The 12936-nt window shown below is 46.1% G+C and overlaps 1 protein-coding gene across 1 annotated transcript; it reads right to left on the reverse strand.

Moving 5' to 3' along the window:
- Window positions 1-3991: 3991 nt before the first annotated feature.
- On the reverse strand, window positions 3992-11694 carry LOC140207024 (uncharacterized). The gene is made up of 2 exons (XM_072275342.1): window positions 11597-11694; window positions 3992-5669 (listed from the first exon to the last, which is right to left on the reverse strand). The coding sequence occupies exon 2, from the start codon at window positions 5227-5229 to the stop codon at window positions 4291-4293; it is 939 nt and encodes a 312-aa protein (XP_072131443.1). The 5' UTR covers window positions 5230-5669; window positions 11597-11694; the 3' UTR covers window positions 3992-4290.
- Window positions 11695-12936: the final 1242 nt, after the last annotated feature.

Below are 12936 nucleotides of genomic sequence, written 5' to 3' on the forward strand. Positions count from 1 at the left end.
TGAAGGAAATCCATGCAGGTGTATAGGATGATGAGAGACATTGGCCGTGTGGATAGACAGAGGCTTTTTTTTCCCGGGGCTGAAATGGCTAACATGAGGGAGGAATAGGTTTAAGCTGCTTGGAAGTAGGTACAGAGGAGATGTCAGAGCTAAGTTTTTTAAACAAATTGTGGTGTGTGTGTTGTATGCACTGCCGGCGACGTGGCAGAGACGGATGCAATAGGGTCTTTTAAGAGACTCTTAGATAGGTACATGGAGATTAGGAAAATAGAGGGCTATGCGGTAGGGTAATTCTAGACAGTTTCTACAGTAAGTTACATGGTCATCACAACATTGTGGACCAAAGGATCTGTAATGTGCTGTAGATTTCTATGATTCTATGAAATTCAAGGGAAATCTCCTATCCCAAGGAGTGGTGACCAGTTGCAACCTGTCATCACAGGGAGAGTGACAGCGGAGTGGCAGGGATTGGTTTTAAAATACTGATATGGAACAGAAGCATGGGCAGGGACAAGATGGGCCGAGTGGCCTCTCTAGTATACATTGTGAGTGTGGCAGAGACAGTAAGTACCTGAGACACGGGATTTGATACAGAACTGATTTATTTTTCACAGATCCACAATATTAAACACCAGTCTAGTTTAAGGCTAACATCAGCAGAACAGACTCCTCCAATGCTCAGTGACCAGGGTTCAGTCCTGGGTGCGATGAGCAGCCACAAGAACTGCAGATTCTGACAGTAAAACAGTCCCTCCTGAACCTGCAGCTGCCTTCAGTCACCGTGATGGTTAAACATTTAACACAGAGCTGATTTGAACTTCCTCCCTGATGTGAAGTTGCTAGTGTTGCAGCAGCTGGGATGATTGAGTAAAACTCTTTGCTGACTCCGGACAGAAATGTGGCCTCTATTTATTGTGAACTCACTGGAGCATCACAAGATGGGTTAACTGAATGAGTCTCTTTGCACACACGGAGCAGGTGAACGGCCGCTTCCCAGTGTGAAGCTGTTGGTGTATCTGCAGGAACACTGAAACAGAATCTGTGGCCATTCAGCCCCTCTAACCATCAACAAGATGGCGGCTGCTCTCCCATCTCAGCCACGTTTCTGTCCGATCCTCATTTCCTCGATCCCTTCGGTCTCCACACATCTGCTGGCCTCTGTTTTATGTGAGGACGATCACTGAGTCTTCACCGCCCTCTGTGGTGGGGATTTACAGACATTCACCACCCTAGGAGTGGAGACATTTCCCCTCATCTCAGTCCCGGACAGTCCACCCCGTTTTTCAGAGACTGGGATCCCTGGTTCAACCGGTAATGATGTTGTGCATTTCAATGTGTTCACCTCTCAGTCCTCGGTTCTCTAAATGAAAGGGTTATCACATTTGATCTTTCTTCATATGATGACCCCACCACTCCAGGGATCAGTCTGGTGAATCTTCATTGCACTCTCTATAACAAATACTCTCTAACCTCTTTGTTAATCCTCTATGGAGTTAATTTCCATCTTCTGCAGCCGCGTGTTGCCCCAACCACTCACCTCCCACTCCTGTCACTATTTTCACCTTCCCACCTCCCCCTCACCTGGACCCACCTCTCACTCCCCAGCTCTTGCCCCATCCCCACCCCTCACCTCTTTTCTCTGACTATTTCCCGTCCACTCTCAGTCCAGAGGGAGGGTCTCGGCCCGAAATGTTGACGGTCCATTTCCCTCCACAGATGCTGCCCGACCCACTGAGTTCCTCCGGCAGTTTGTTCTTTGGTCTGTATAACCCGTGTTAGTGTGGGGAGCGGGATTTTACACCATATTCCCGGTACAATCTCAACAAAGCACAAATAATTGTCACTTTGCCCGGACCATTGGCCCCGATTGCAGGGCAACAGTCTGCCGGTGTTTGCCCCCCAATGTGGTGAATCGCCACCACCGTGGGCTCAGACATTTCCACAGATGAGCCCCTCCTGTCCCCACCGGGACAAACATCCTGTCCGCCCCCTCTCTCACCGTCTTCATCCTTTCAATAAAATCCCCCTCTCCCTCCCCGGGGAACCGGCATCAAACCGACGGGCCGAGCGGTCTCCTCCTACCTCTCAGCGATACATCAGACTCCGGCCGCAGGAGACGCTTCACAAACGCCCCAACTTCCCTCGGAGGGAAATGGAAATAAATCAGAAAGCGGACATTTACTTTTAGATTTGTTCCGCTTTAACGGGCAGTTCGCGTTCCAGCAGGAGAAGGGGTAACGCCCACTTGGCTGGTCCGCCTCTACTATTGGGTGTAACCGGTGATTGACATCGCTTCACACCAATGGGAATAGCGCAGCTCTGCAATCAATTCAATTCCTCTCAACACACATCAAAGTTGCTGGTGAACGCAGCAGGCCAGGCAGCATCTGTAGGAAGAGGTGCAGTCGACGTTTCAGGCTGAGACTCTTCATCAGGACTAACTGAAGGAAGAGTGAGTAAGGGATTTGAAAGTTGGAGGGGGAGGGGGAGGGGGAGGGGGAGGGGGAGATCCAAAATGATGGGAGAAGACAGGACGGGGAGGGATGGAGCCAAGAGCTGGACAGGTGATTGGCAAAAGGGGATACGAGAGGATCATGGGACAGGAGGTCCGGGAAGAAAGACAAGGGGCGGAGGGGGGGACCCAGAGGATGGGCAAGAGGTATATTCAGAGGGACAGAGGGAGAAAAAGGAGAGTGAGAGAAAGAATGTGTGCATAAAAATAAGTAACAGATGGGGTACGAGGGGGAGGTGGGGCCTAGCGGAAGTTAGAGAAGTCGATGTTCATGCCATCAGGTTGGAGGCTACCCAGACGGAATATAAGGTGTTGTTCCTCCAACCTGAGTGTGGCTTCATCTTTATAGTAGAGGAGGCCGTGGATAGACATGTCAGAATGGAAATGGGATGTGGAATTAAAATGTGTGGCCACTGAGAGATCCTGCTTTCTCTGGCGGACAGAGCGTAGATGTTCAGCAAAGCGGTCTCCCAGTCTGCGTCGGGTCTCGCCAATATATAAAAGGCCACATTCCAGGATCCTGCAGCAGTTTAACTTAATCTGATTACTTACAAATGTACAATCAAGTCGCAAATATCATTCACCAAAATCTTGATTTAAAATACAGACTCATGAATGCCCTCCATCACTTCATTAAGGCACCATAAATTCAAGCCAGATCCAGTATTAGAGTCAAAATCTGACAAATTATATGATAATCAATACATTTTTTCAGATAGGACAATCCATAATAACCATCCGGATATAATATTACTGGATAAACAAGCAGGAACAACTCCCTCACTAGATAAAACCATTCCCAACACACACATGTTCCTCGACCAGTGGAGCACCTCAGCACAGATATTGTTTGCGTCATCAGTCAGACAACCGAAAGATTTTCCCCGTCACTCAGCTTCCAAATGTTGCTACTCTGTCATTCGTTGCCACACCCTGTTGCGGATTCCCTTCTCCTCATCATACGTTCTTACCCCGACCATCGTCCAGATCCCCAAACTCTGCCATGTGCCCACCTCTGGTTTCTGACCCTGCTTTGTTGAACATCCAACTGATGGTTTCCCATTCTGCTTTCAGTCTTTAGAGGACAGGGGTGATTTCTAAGGACCCTTTCAAAGCAGGGAAAATGACCCATAATGTGGAAATGAGCCGTGAATAAGGACGTTAACTACCAATGTCATTCTTCCTCAGCCCAGAGATTTGAGTGGTGAAGAACATCTCAGACAGAACTGCAGTCAACTTGACTTCTTCAGTCTGCAGAAAATTCAAGGGAAACCTCTTCACCCCCAGGTTGGTGACTGTTTGGAACCGATCACCACAGGGAGAGCGAGAGGGGAACAACAGGGGAGGATTTAAAAGGACTGTCATGCAATTGACAGGGTCCAGCCGGCCTGGGATGACTCTATTGTACGCTAGTTGTGTTATAAATTCACTAAGTACCGGAGATAAGAGTTCAGAATAGAACTGATTTATTTGTCTCAGATCCAGAACATTAAACTCCAGTCCTATTAAAGGTGAATGTGCAGCAGAAGAAATTCCTCCCATGCCCAGTGACCAGGGTGCAGAAATGGGTCTGGTGAGCAGCAGCAATAATTGCAGAATTCAGCACCGACAGTCACTCTCGAAATTGCATTCAGCAACGGTGATGGACGAATATCCAGCATGCAGCTTATTGAAACTTTCTGCCCAGTGTGAACCCGGTAGTGTGTCACAAGGTTAGATTACTAAGTGAATCACTTCCCACATTTATGGCAGGTGAACAGCCTCTCCCCAGTGTGAACTCAATGATGCATATTTGGTGGAGATGGTTGAGAGAATCTCTTCCCAAAGTCTGAGCAGGTGATCGGCCTCCATCCAATGTGAACTTGCTGGTGTTTTAGTAGATGAGATGACCAAGTGAATCCCTTCCCACAGTCTGAGCAGATGAATGGCCTCTCCCCAGTGTGAAGTCGTTGGTGACTCTGTAGGTTGGATGACTGAGTGAAAATCTTCCCACAGAATGAGCAGGAGAATGAACTCTCCCCAGTGTGAACTGACTGGTGTCTCAGTAGGTGAAATAATAAGGTGAATCCTTTCCCACAGAGTGAGCAGGTGAACGGCCTCTCGCCAGTGTGAACTCGCTGGTGTACCAACAGGTTGGATGACCGAGTGAATCCCATCCCACAGTCTGAGCAGGTGAACGGCCTCTTCCCTGTGTGTACTAGCTGATGTTCCTTCAGTTGAGATGATCGAGTGAATCCCTTCCCGCAGTCTAAGCAGGTAAATGGCTTCTCCCCTGTGTGAACTCGCTGATGTACCTTCAGTTTAGATGAGCAAGTGAATCCCTTCCCACAGACTGAGCAGGTGAACGGCCTCTCCCCAGTGTGAACTCGCTGGTGTACCAATAGGTTGGATGACCGAATGAATCCCATCCCACAGTCTGAACATTTAAATGGCCTCTCCCCAGTGTGAACTCGCTGATGTTCCTTTAGTTGAGATGACCGAGTGAATCCCTTTCCACAGTCTGAGCAGGTGAATGGCCTCTCCCCAGTGTGAACTGACTGGTGTGCTTGTAGGTTGGATAACTGAGTGAATCCTTTCCCACACTCTGAGCAGGTGAACGGCCTTTCCCCAGTGTGAACTCGCTGATGTACCTTCAGTTGAGATGACCAAATAAATCCCTTCCCGCAGTCTGAGCAGGTGAACGTTCTCTCCCCGGTGCAAACTGGCTGGTGAGCCATTGGGTCAGATGACCGAGTGAATCCTTCCCCACAAATTCAGCAGATGACCAGCCTCTGCCCAGTGTGAACTGACTTGTGTGTCCACAGGTGGGAAGACCCACTGAATCCCTTCTCAAATGCAGAACATGTGAATGGCCTTGTCCCAGTGTGAACTTGCTGATGTACCTTCATGAGATGACCTTGAATCCCCACAGTCTGAAAAGGTGAACGGCTGCTCCCCTGTGTAAACTGACGGACATGCCAGTCGGTTAGATGATCGAGTGAATCCCTCCCCACAGTCTGAGCAGGAAGGATGATTGAGTAAACCCTCCCCACAGTCTGAGCAGGAAGGATGATCGAGTGAATCCCTTGCTCCACTTCTGGATATACGTGGACAGAGACAGCAAAACTGGTGTGTTGGGTTCGCGATTCCCGTAGATAAATTCCTTGTCGTTTTTAACCTGAAAGAAATATATAAAATTCACCAGTGGGTGAAGGACAACATTTCAGATGAGATCACTTTAGTTGCCAAGGTGTGATCTGGTATCTCACTGTTACAGTGAAGTTCAACCCAAGTTGGAGGGAGAAATTCTCTTCTAAATGGGCACAGTGCTGGTATCTGGAATGACCATCAAACTCTCTGATGCTCTTCTTGTCTCTATAAGAATGGGATATTTCTGCCGTCTCCAGTCTGTGACTTGGCTTAGTTAACACTCTGCATTGGTATTATTCCCTGTTCCCACTGAGCTGCACGGGTGCCTGGCCCCACTGTAACTGAAACACACTCACACAAATAGCCTTTGTTGACGTGCAGCTGGGATTTTCTTTTATCTACTGTCAATGTAAGGTGCCACAGTTTTAAAGCCACGTAAACGTTTCCTGCCCAGATGAATGGTTGGTGCGCACAGTTGTTAAAAGGAACTACATGAATATTAGTATTATTTCATGTCCTTGTCACAGAGTCATAGAAAAGTACAACACAGAAACAGGCCCTTTAGCCCATCTAGTTTGTGTTGAACTATTTAAACTATTTACCTCCGTACCCCTACCATCCAGGTACTTATACAAGCTCTTAAATGTTGAAATTGAGCTCACATGCACCAGTTGGGCTGTCTGCTCATTCCACACCTGGATGACCATCTGTGTGAAGAAGTTTCTCCTCATGTTCCCCTTAATGTTTCACCTTTCACCCTCAACCCATGGCCTCTGGTTGTAGTCCCAACCAATCTCATTGGAAAAAGCCATCTTGCATCTACCCCATCTATAACCCTCATAATTTTGGTACACCTCCATCAAATCTCCCCTCAATCTTCTACATTCCAAAGAATAAAGCCCACACCTGTTCAATCTCTCCTCATAACCCAAGACCTCCAGACCAGGCAAAATCCTTGTGAATTTTCTCCGAACTCTTTCAATCTCTTTTACATCTTTCTTGTAGGTTGGTGACCAAAACTGCACACAATACTCCAAATTATGGCTCACCAATGTCTTGTACAAAGTCAACATAACATCCATCTCCTTTACTTAGCACTTTTGTTTATGAAGGCCAATATGCCAAAATCTTTTTTTCCATCCTGTTGAACTGTGACACAACTTTCAGTGAAATATGGACCTGTATTCCCATATCCCTTTCTTCTACAATACTTCTCAGTGCCGTACCGGTCACTGTGTACCACCTACCCTGGCAGCTCCTACCAAAGCACAACACCTCACACTGGTCTACATTAAATTCCATTTTCCATTTCTCAACCCATTTTTTCCAGCGGTCCAGATCGCATTGCAAGCCATGGTAGTCTTCCTCGCTGTCCACTGCACTACCCATCCTGGTGTCATCCACAAATTTGCTGATCTAGTTAACCACACTATCATCCAGATTACTGATATAGATGACAAACAACAACAGATCCAGCACTGATCCATGTGGCACTCCACTAGTCACAGGTTTTCAGTCAGAGAGGCAACTATCTGCTACAACACTCTGGTGGTGAATTTTTAAGGGTATTGGGGGATGTAAGAAATGATTCTTGGACTCTTGTAAATAATGGGTTAAAACTAAGTCCAAACTTATGTGTGCTTTGTTCTGGATAGTGTGCAAATTTCTGTTCTGTCTTTCACTGAGGAATCTGCTTGCAGCTTGTTTAGATTAACGACTCACAGATATCTCTTGGGAACGTTATGTAGAGTTGAGTTCTCATGAGACACGAATTGAACAAAGTGTCTAACGAAAGAGAATAACTAATAAGGATTGGACAGAACATTCATTTGTATTTAAAACCCTGATTTAGTGGACTCCCTTATCTAAGAAATTAAGTTTTGCTCCAACAGCCTTGGTGGGAATACCAGTTGAACTAAAGTGCTCTTTATTTCATTAGTTCTATAATTGTAACGTTTCTGCATGTTGGACAGAGATTCATCATGAGCAGCCAGAGGGAGAGGAGTTGTGTCCCTCTGATGCTTGGCTCTGAGCTTCTCGCCGGCTGAGTTCGAAGAAATAAACTGGTGAAAAGGATAAAGTAAAGAACTGTTTGTAGTGTGGTTATTGATCCGGCAAATTTAAGCTTACTCCATAAAAAGTATCCCATCCGGATACTTCACACCTTTGCACAGCTATTCTCTTCTTTTGACTTCAAGAAATAGAACTGTGGACACATCATGGAAACAAGCCTCTCTCTATACTCTCTCTATACTTCCTGCAGCCTCAGTAAATCAGCCAACATAATTAAAGATTCCCAGAACTCCAGACCAGACATTATCGATTATCAACCACCCATCAGGTCGAAGATAAATGAAAACAAAAGAACAGAAAACATACCACCAGACCTAGGGACATTTTCCATTCTGCTGTTATAAGCAAACTGAATATTCCTCAGCATTATAAGATGGACTCTTCACTTCATAATGTAAGTCGACGTGACCTTGCACCATATGTCCACCTGCAGTGGATTTTCTCTGTAACCATAATGCTTTCTTACACTCTGTTAATGTTTTACTATTTTCTACTGTTGTAATTTGTTGATCTGAGAGGATGGTATGCAAGACAAGATTTTCATTAAACCTCGGTACATGACAATAATAAACGATTCCCCACTTTAATTGTGTGGAAATATTAGACAGACTGAGCTTCTCCTCTGGAACTTCTGGAGGAAGATTTCACTGAAGTGTACAAATGTTTGAGAAGCCCAGAAAAACAGAAAAGGCTTCCTTCTTGCATTAATAGGGCTATATACCTCGAAACATTGGCTGCCCTTCGGCAATTTGTAACAGTGGAATAGAGTCAATGAAAAAAAATCCCCACCCACAATGAGAGAATGTGACAGATCTGGATGTGTCTCCCTTGTCTGAATGGAAAAAAAATATTAAACAGCACAAACAAGAGAAACAAACCCACAGATGTAAGGCAGTGGTCCCCAACCACTGGGGCGCAGACCACTGGAGATGAGAGAGAGTGAGGATGAAGGACACAGAGAGAATGGAAATGATATGATTTGGTGATATGAGTCAGCTGCAACTTTCCTCATTCCCTGTCACACAATGTTGAACTTGAACATCCCCCCTACACCCTCCCCCGTCGGCCGATATTAAACCGGTCCACGGTGCAAAGAAGTTTGGGGAACCCTAACATAAGGAATCATACACATGACGCCAGACCCTGGTGTAGCAAACCCATGCATGACATCAGGCTTGTGGTGGGAGAAGGGAAGGAGAGGGGTAAGACTTTTTGTTCCATGGCTCTCTTCCAGTGAAGGTGGGACCTGTACAGAAAGGACCACAGCAAAAGAGAAGGTTCTCAGGAAACTGAAGATCTGAAGGCAGATAAGTCACCTGGACCTGATGGTTTATGCCCACAGTTCTGAAAGAGGTGGCCAGAGAGATCGTGGAGGCATTAGTAATGATCCTTGAAGAATCACTTGATTCAGGAATGGCTCTGGAAGAATGGAATATTGCAAATGTCACTCCTCTCTTTAAGAAGGGAGAGAGGCAGAAAAAAGGAAACTATAGGCCACTCAATCTGACAGTGGTTGGGAAGATGTTGGAGTCGATTGTTAAGGATGTGAGTTCGAGGTACTTGGAGGCACAAGATAAAATAGGCCGGAGTCAGCATTGTTTCCTCAAGGGAAAATCTTGTCTGATAAATTTGTTGGAATGCTTTGAAGAAGTAATACGCAGGGTAGACAAAGGAGAATTGGTTGATGTTGTGTACTTGGATTTTCAGGCCTTTGACAAGGTGCCACACGTGAGAACCCTTAACAAACTCTGAGCCTATGTTATTACAGGGAAAAGGTAGTGACTGATTGGCAGGAGGAAGCGAGTGGGAATAGAGACAGCCTTTTCTGGCTTGCTACCGGTTCCTAGTGGAGTTCCACAGGGGTCTATGTTGGGAACGATTCTTTTCATGTTATATGCCAATGATTTGGATGATGGAATTGATGGCTTTGTTGCAAAGTTTGCAGGGAATTTAAAGATAGGTGGAAGGACAGGCTAGAGAAAGATCAGGAAAATGGGCAAGGAAATGGCAGATAGAATACTGTGTTGGGAGGTGCATGATGATACACTTCACTAGAAGAAATGAAAGGGTTGGCTATTTTCTAAATGGAGAGAATGTACAAAAAAAATCTGAGGTGCAAATGGACTTGGGAGTCCTTGTGCAGGATTCCCTAAAGGTTAATTTGTGGGTTGAGTCTGTGGTGAGGAAGGCAAGCATTCAGTTCAAGAAGACTAAAACATAAAAGTTAGGATGTAATGTTGAAACTTTATAAAGCTCTTGGATTATTCTCAGCAGTTTTGGGCCCCTTATCTCAGAAAGGATGTGCTAATACTGGAGAGAGTTCCAAGGAGGTTTACGAAAATGAATACAGAATTGAATGGCCTGTCATATGAACAGCATTTGATGGCTCTGGACCTGTACTCAGAGGAATGAAGGATGATTTCATTGAATCCTATCAAATGGTAAATGGCCTTGATCAAGTGGATATGGAGAGGATGTGTCCTGTATTGGGAGACCAGAGGATGTCATCTCAGTATAAAGGGGGCAGTGGGACGTCCTTTTAGAAAGGTGAATGAGGGGGAATTTCTTTAGCCAGAGAGTGCTGAATCTGTGGAATCCTTTGCCATGGGCAGCTGTGAAGGCCAAGTATTTATGGATATCAAAGGCAGAGGTTTCTAGATTCTTGATGATGACAGTTTATGGGCAAAAGGAAGGAGACTGGGACTAAGGAAAATTGGAACGGGCATGATTAAATGGCAGAGCAGGTGCGATGGGCCAAATGGCCTAATTTTGCTCCTACGGTATATCTCATGGTTTTATGTGGGGGCACCAGAATAACATCACATGTGCGTGAGAGTTTGTATTCAAAGGCTGCTTAATGGACGTTTTTAATGATTTCAGGGGGTGAACGAAAGAAATTTAACAGATTTCATCAATGAATCCAAACTTGTGTGATTTAAAGTCCCCTGCAAGATACCCTGCTCTGCCACATTGTCCGTAGAGCAGGGTATCTCTGAAGCAGGTGGGGTGGGGTGGGGTGTGGGAGGTGGTGTTACAAGACTGGACAGTAGTTGAACAAGATGGGCAGGGATAAGCAGATGGAACCAGGTGGGAGAAGGGATCGAGAACAATCACTGATGGTCCTCCAGCAATACACAGATACTGAATTAATAGCACAGACTACTGTATAAAAATTCTAAAATGACAAAGTTAGAACAAACAACAAGAACTTTCACATATGCTTTGATCCTCACCCAACCTCACTTCATCAACACATCATCCTATCCGGACACTTCACACCTTTGCATGGTAACTACTCTGCCCGTGACTGCGAGGAATTGCAGTGACCTTTGGATACAGATCAGCACATCACAGAAACCATTCTCCCTTCTAGACTTCCCAGTCCCCTGGTAAAGCAGACAGTGAAATCAAAGATCCCCACAACCTGGGAAGTTCTCCTTCCTCACCCACCCCAATCTGGGAAAAGACACAACAGCCATGAAGCTCAAGGACAAATGCGAGGAGCCTCAGGAAGTGAGGAGAGTTGGGGGGAGTTAATGGGACTCAGTGGCCAACATCAGATTTCCCCAACACAATATGGAGGAAGCATCACTACCCATCCGGGGACTGCTTTAACACACACCGTGATCTTGCGTCACAAAGCAGAGGGCGGGGCACATCTGCGCACACAGCCTCATGTGACCTGTTGGCGGGACTTCCATTTCAATTTTGCAGAAATAGAGAGACCGGGCTCCTGGTTTGGATCGTTCAATGCAGATTAAGTGAAGTCTACACATTTTTGACGAGCCCAGATAACTGGAAGTTAAATGAGGAACTGGCCCTCAGTTCGGGGCTCGCAGCCAACATCGGATCACCCCGCTCGGGATCGGTCTCAATACTCACCGATGGGAAAGTGATATCTTCGGCTCGCAGACAATGATCGCGACCCCCGGCTCCCAACCCAAGAGGCGAGGATCCCTTCCTGAGCCCGCAGACAACACTGAGCATGCGCAAAGTGAATGTTGCGTCATCTGGAGGGCGGGGCCTCGGAAACAGACGCGCAGATGTTGCCCGTCTGCAGTTAAATGGGAGGGGCAAACGGGATCACGTGACCGATAGAGTCTCCCACCGCAGGCAGAGTAAGTTTGTCCAAACTTCTGTAATAACTTATGCCCTCTAATCCAGGCAATATCCTGGTAAACCTCTTCGGCACCCTCTCCAAAGCCCCGACATCCTTCCTAGAATTGGGGCGACCAGAACTGTATGAAACACTCCAGATGTGTTCTATCTAGTTTTATAAAGCTGCAACACAACTTCCTGACTTTTGAATTCATTGCTTCAACTAATAATGACAACCATGACATTTGCCTTCTTAACCACCCGATCAATCTGTGCAGTCTCTTTCAGGGAGCGATGATCTTGGAGTCTAAGATCCCTCTGATCATCAACACTGTTCAGGGTTTTGCATTTAACAGTGTCTTTTAACATTCAACTGACCGAGCTGCCAAGATGATCATCATTAATCAAATCTCACTGAGTTTTCTCAGGTCCCGTTGAATTTATTGCCAAGTGCACAAGTACGGGAAGGTACAGGTACAGAGAAACACTGCCTTGTGGCAGCATCACAGGCAAGTACATTCAGATAACACACGGAACACAAAGTATACGATTCTCAGTCAGTAACAATCTATAAGTATGTTTTATGTCATTAACAATGTATAAAATATATTGTCCTGATCAATATTAAAATGTGCATTTTGTGTCAATAACTGACTTGGAAATGTTGAATTTGGTCCCTGTCTCCATTCCTCCTGCAGTCCACAACCAACTTCTTTGTTTTTTTTTGTCACCATGAGGGAGAGGTTGTTTTCTTGACACCACTGTGTCGGGGTAATGACTTCTCGTTATTATTTGAAATTGGGCTAATCAATGTAGTGTCGTCAGCGAATTTGATTAGCAGATTGGAGCTGTGGGTGGCGATACAGGTCATGGGTCTACAGGGAGTAAAGGAGGGGTCCAAGGAGACAACCCTGTGGGGTATGAGTGCTGAGGGTCAGAGAGACAGAGGTGAGGGAGCCCACTCTTACCACCTGCCGGCGATCTGACAGGAAGTCCAGGATCCAGCTACACAAGGCAGGGTGAAGGCCGAGTCTCTGAGCTTCTTGTCGATACTTCACGCCTTCGTATGGCTACTGCTCTGCCCATGACTGCAAGGAACTGCAGAGAACTTTGGAGAGCATAGA

The sequence above is a fragment of the Mobula birostris genome, chromosome 13, assembly GCF_030028105.1.
Source record: "Mobula birostris isolate sMobBir1 chromosome 13, sMobBir1.hap1, whole genome shotgun sequence".
Classification (NCBI taxonomy): domain Eukaryota; kingdom Metazoa; phylum Chordata; class Chondrichthyes; order Myliobatiformes; family Myliobatidae; genus Mobula; species Mobula birostris.

What these genes read in the sequence shown, in the direction of transcription:
- LOC140207024 (XM_072275342.1), bottom strand. Translation starts at nt 5,229, where the DNA reads ATGGCTCACCAGCCAGTTTGCACCGGGGAGAGAACGTTCACCTGCTCA.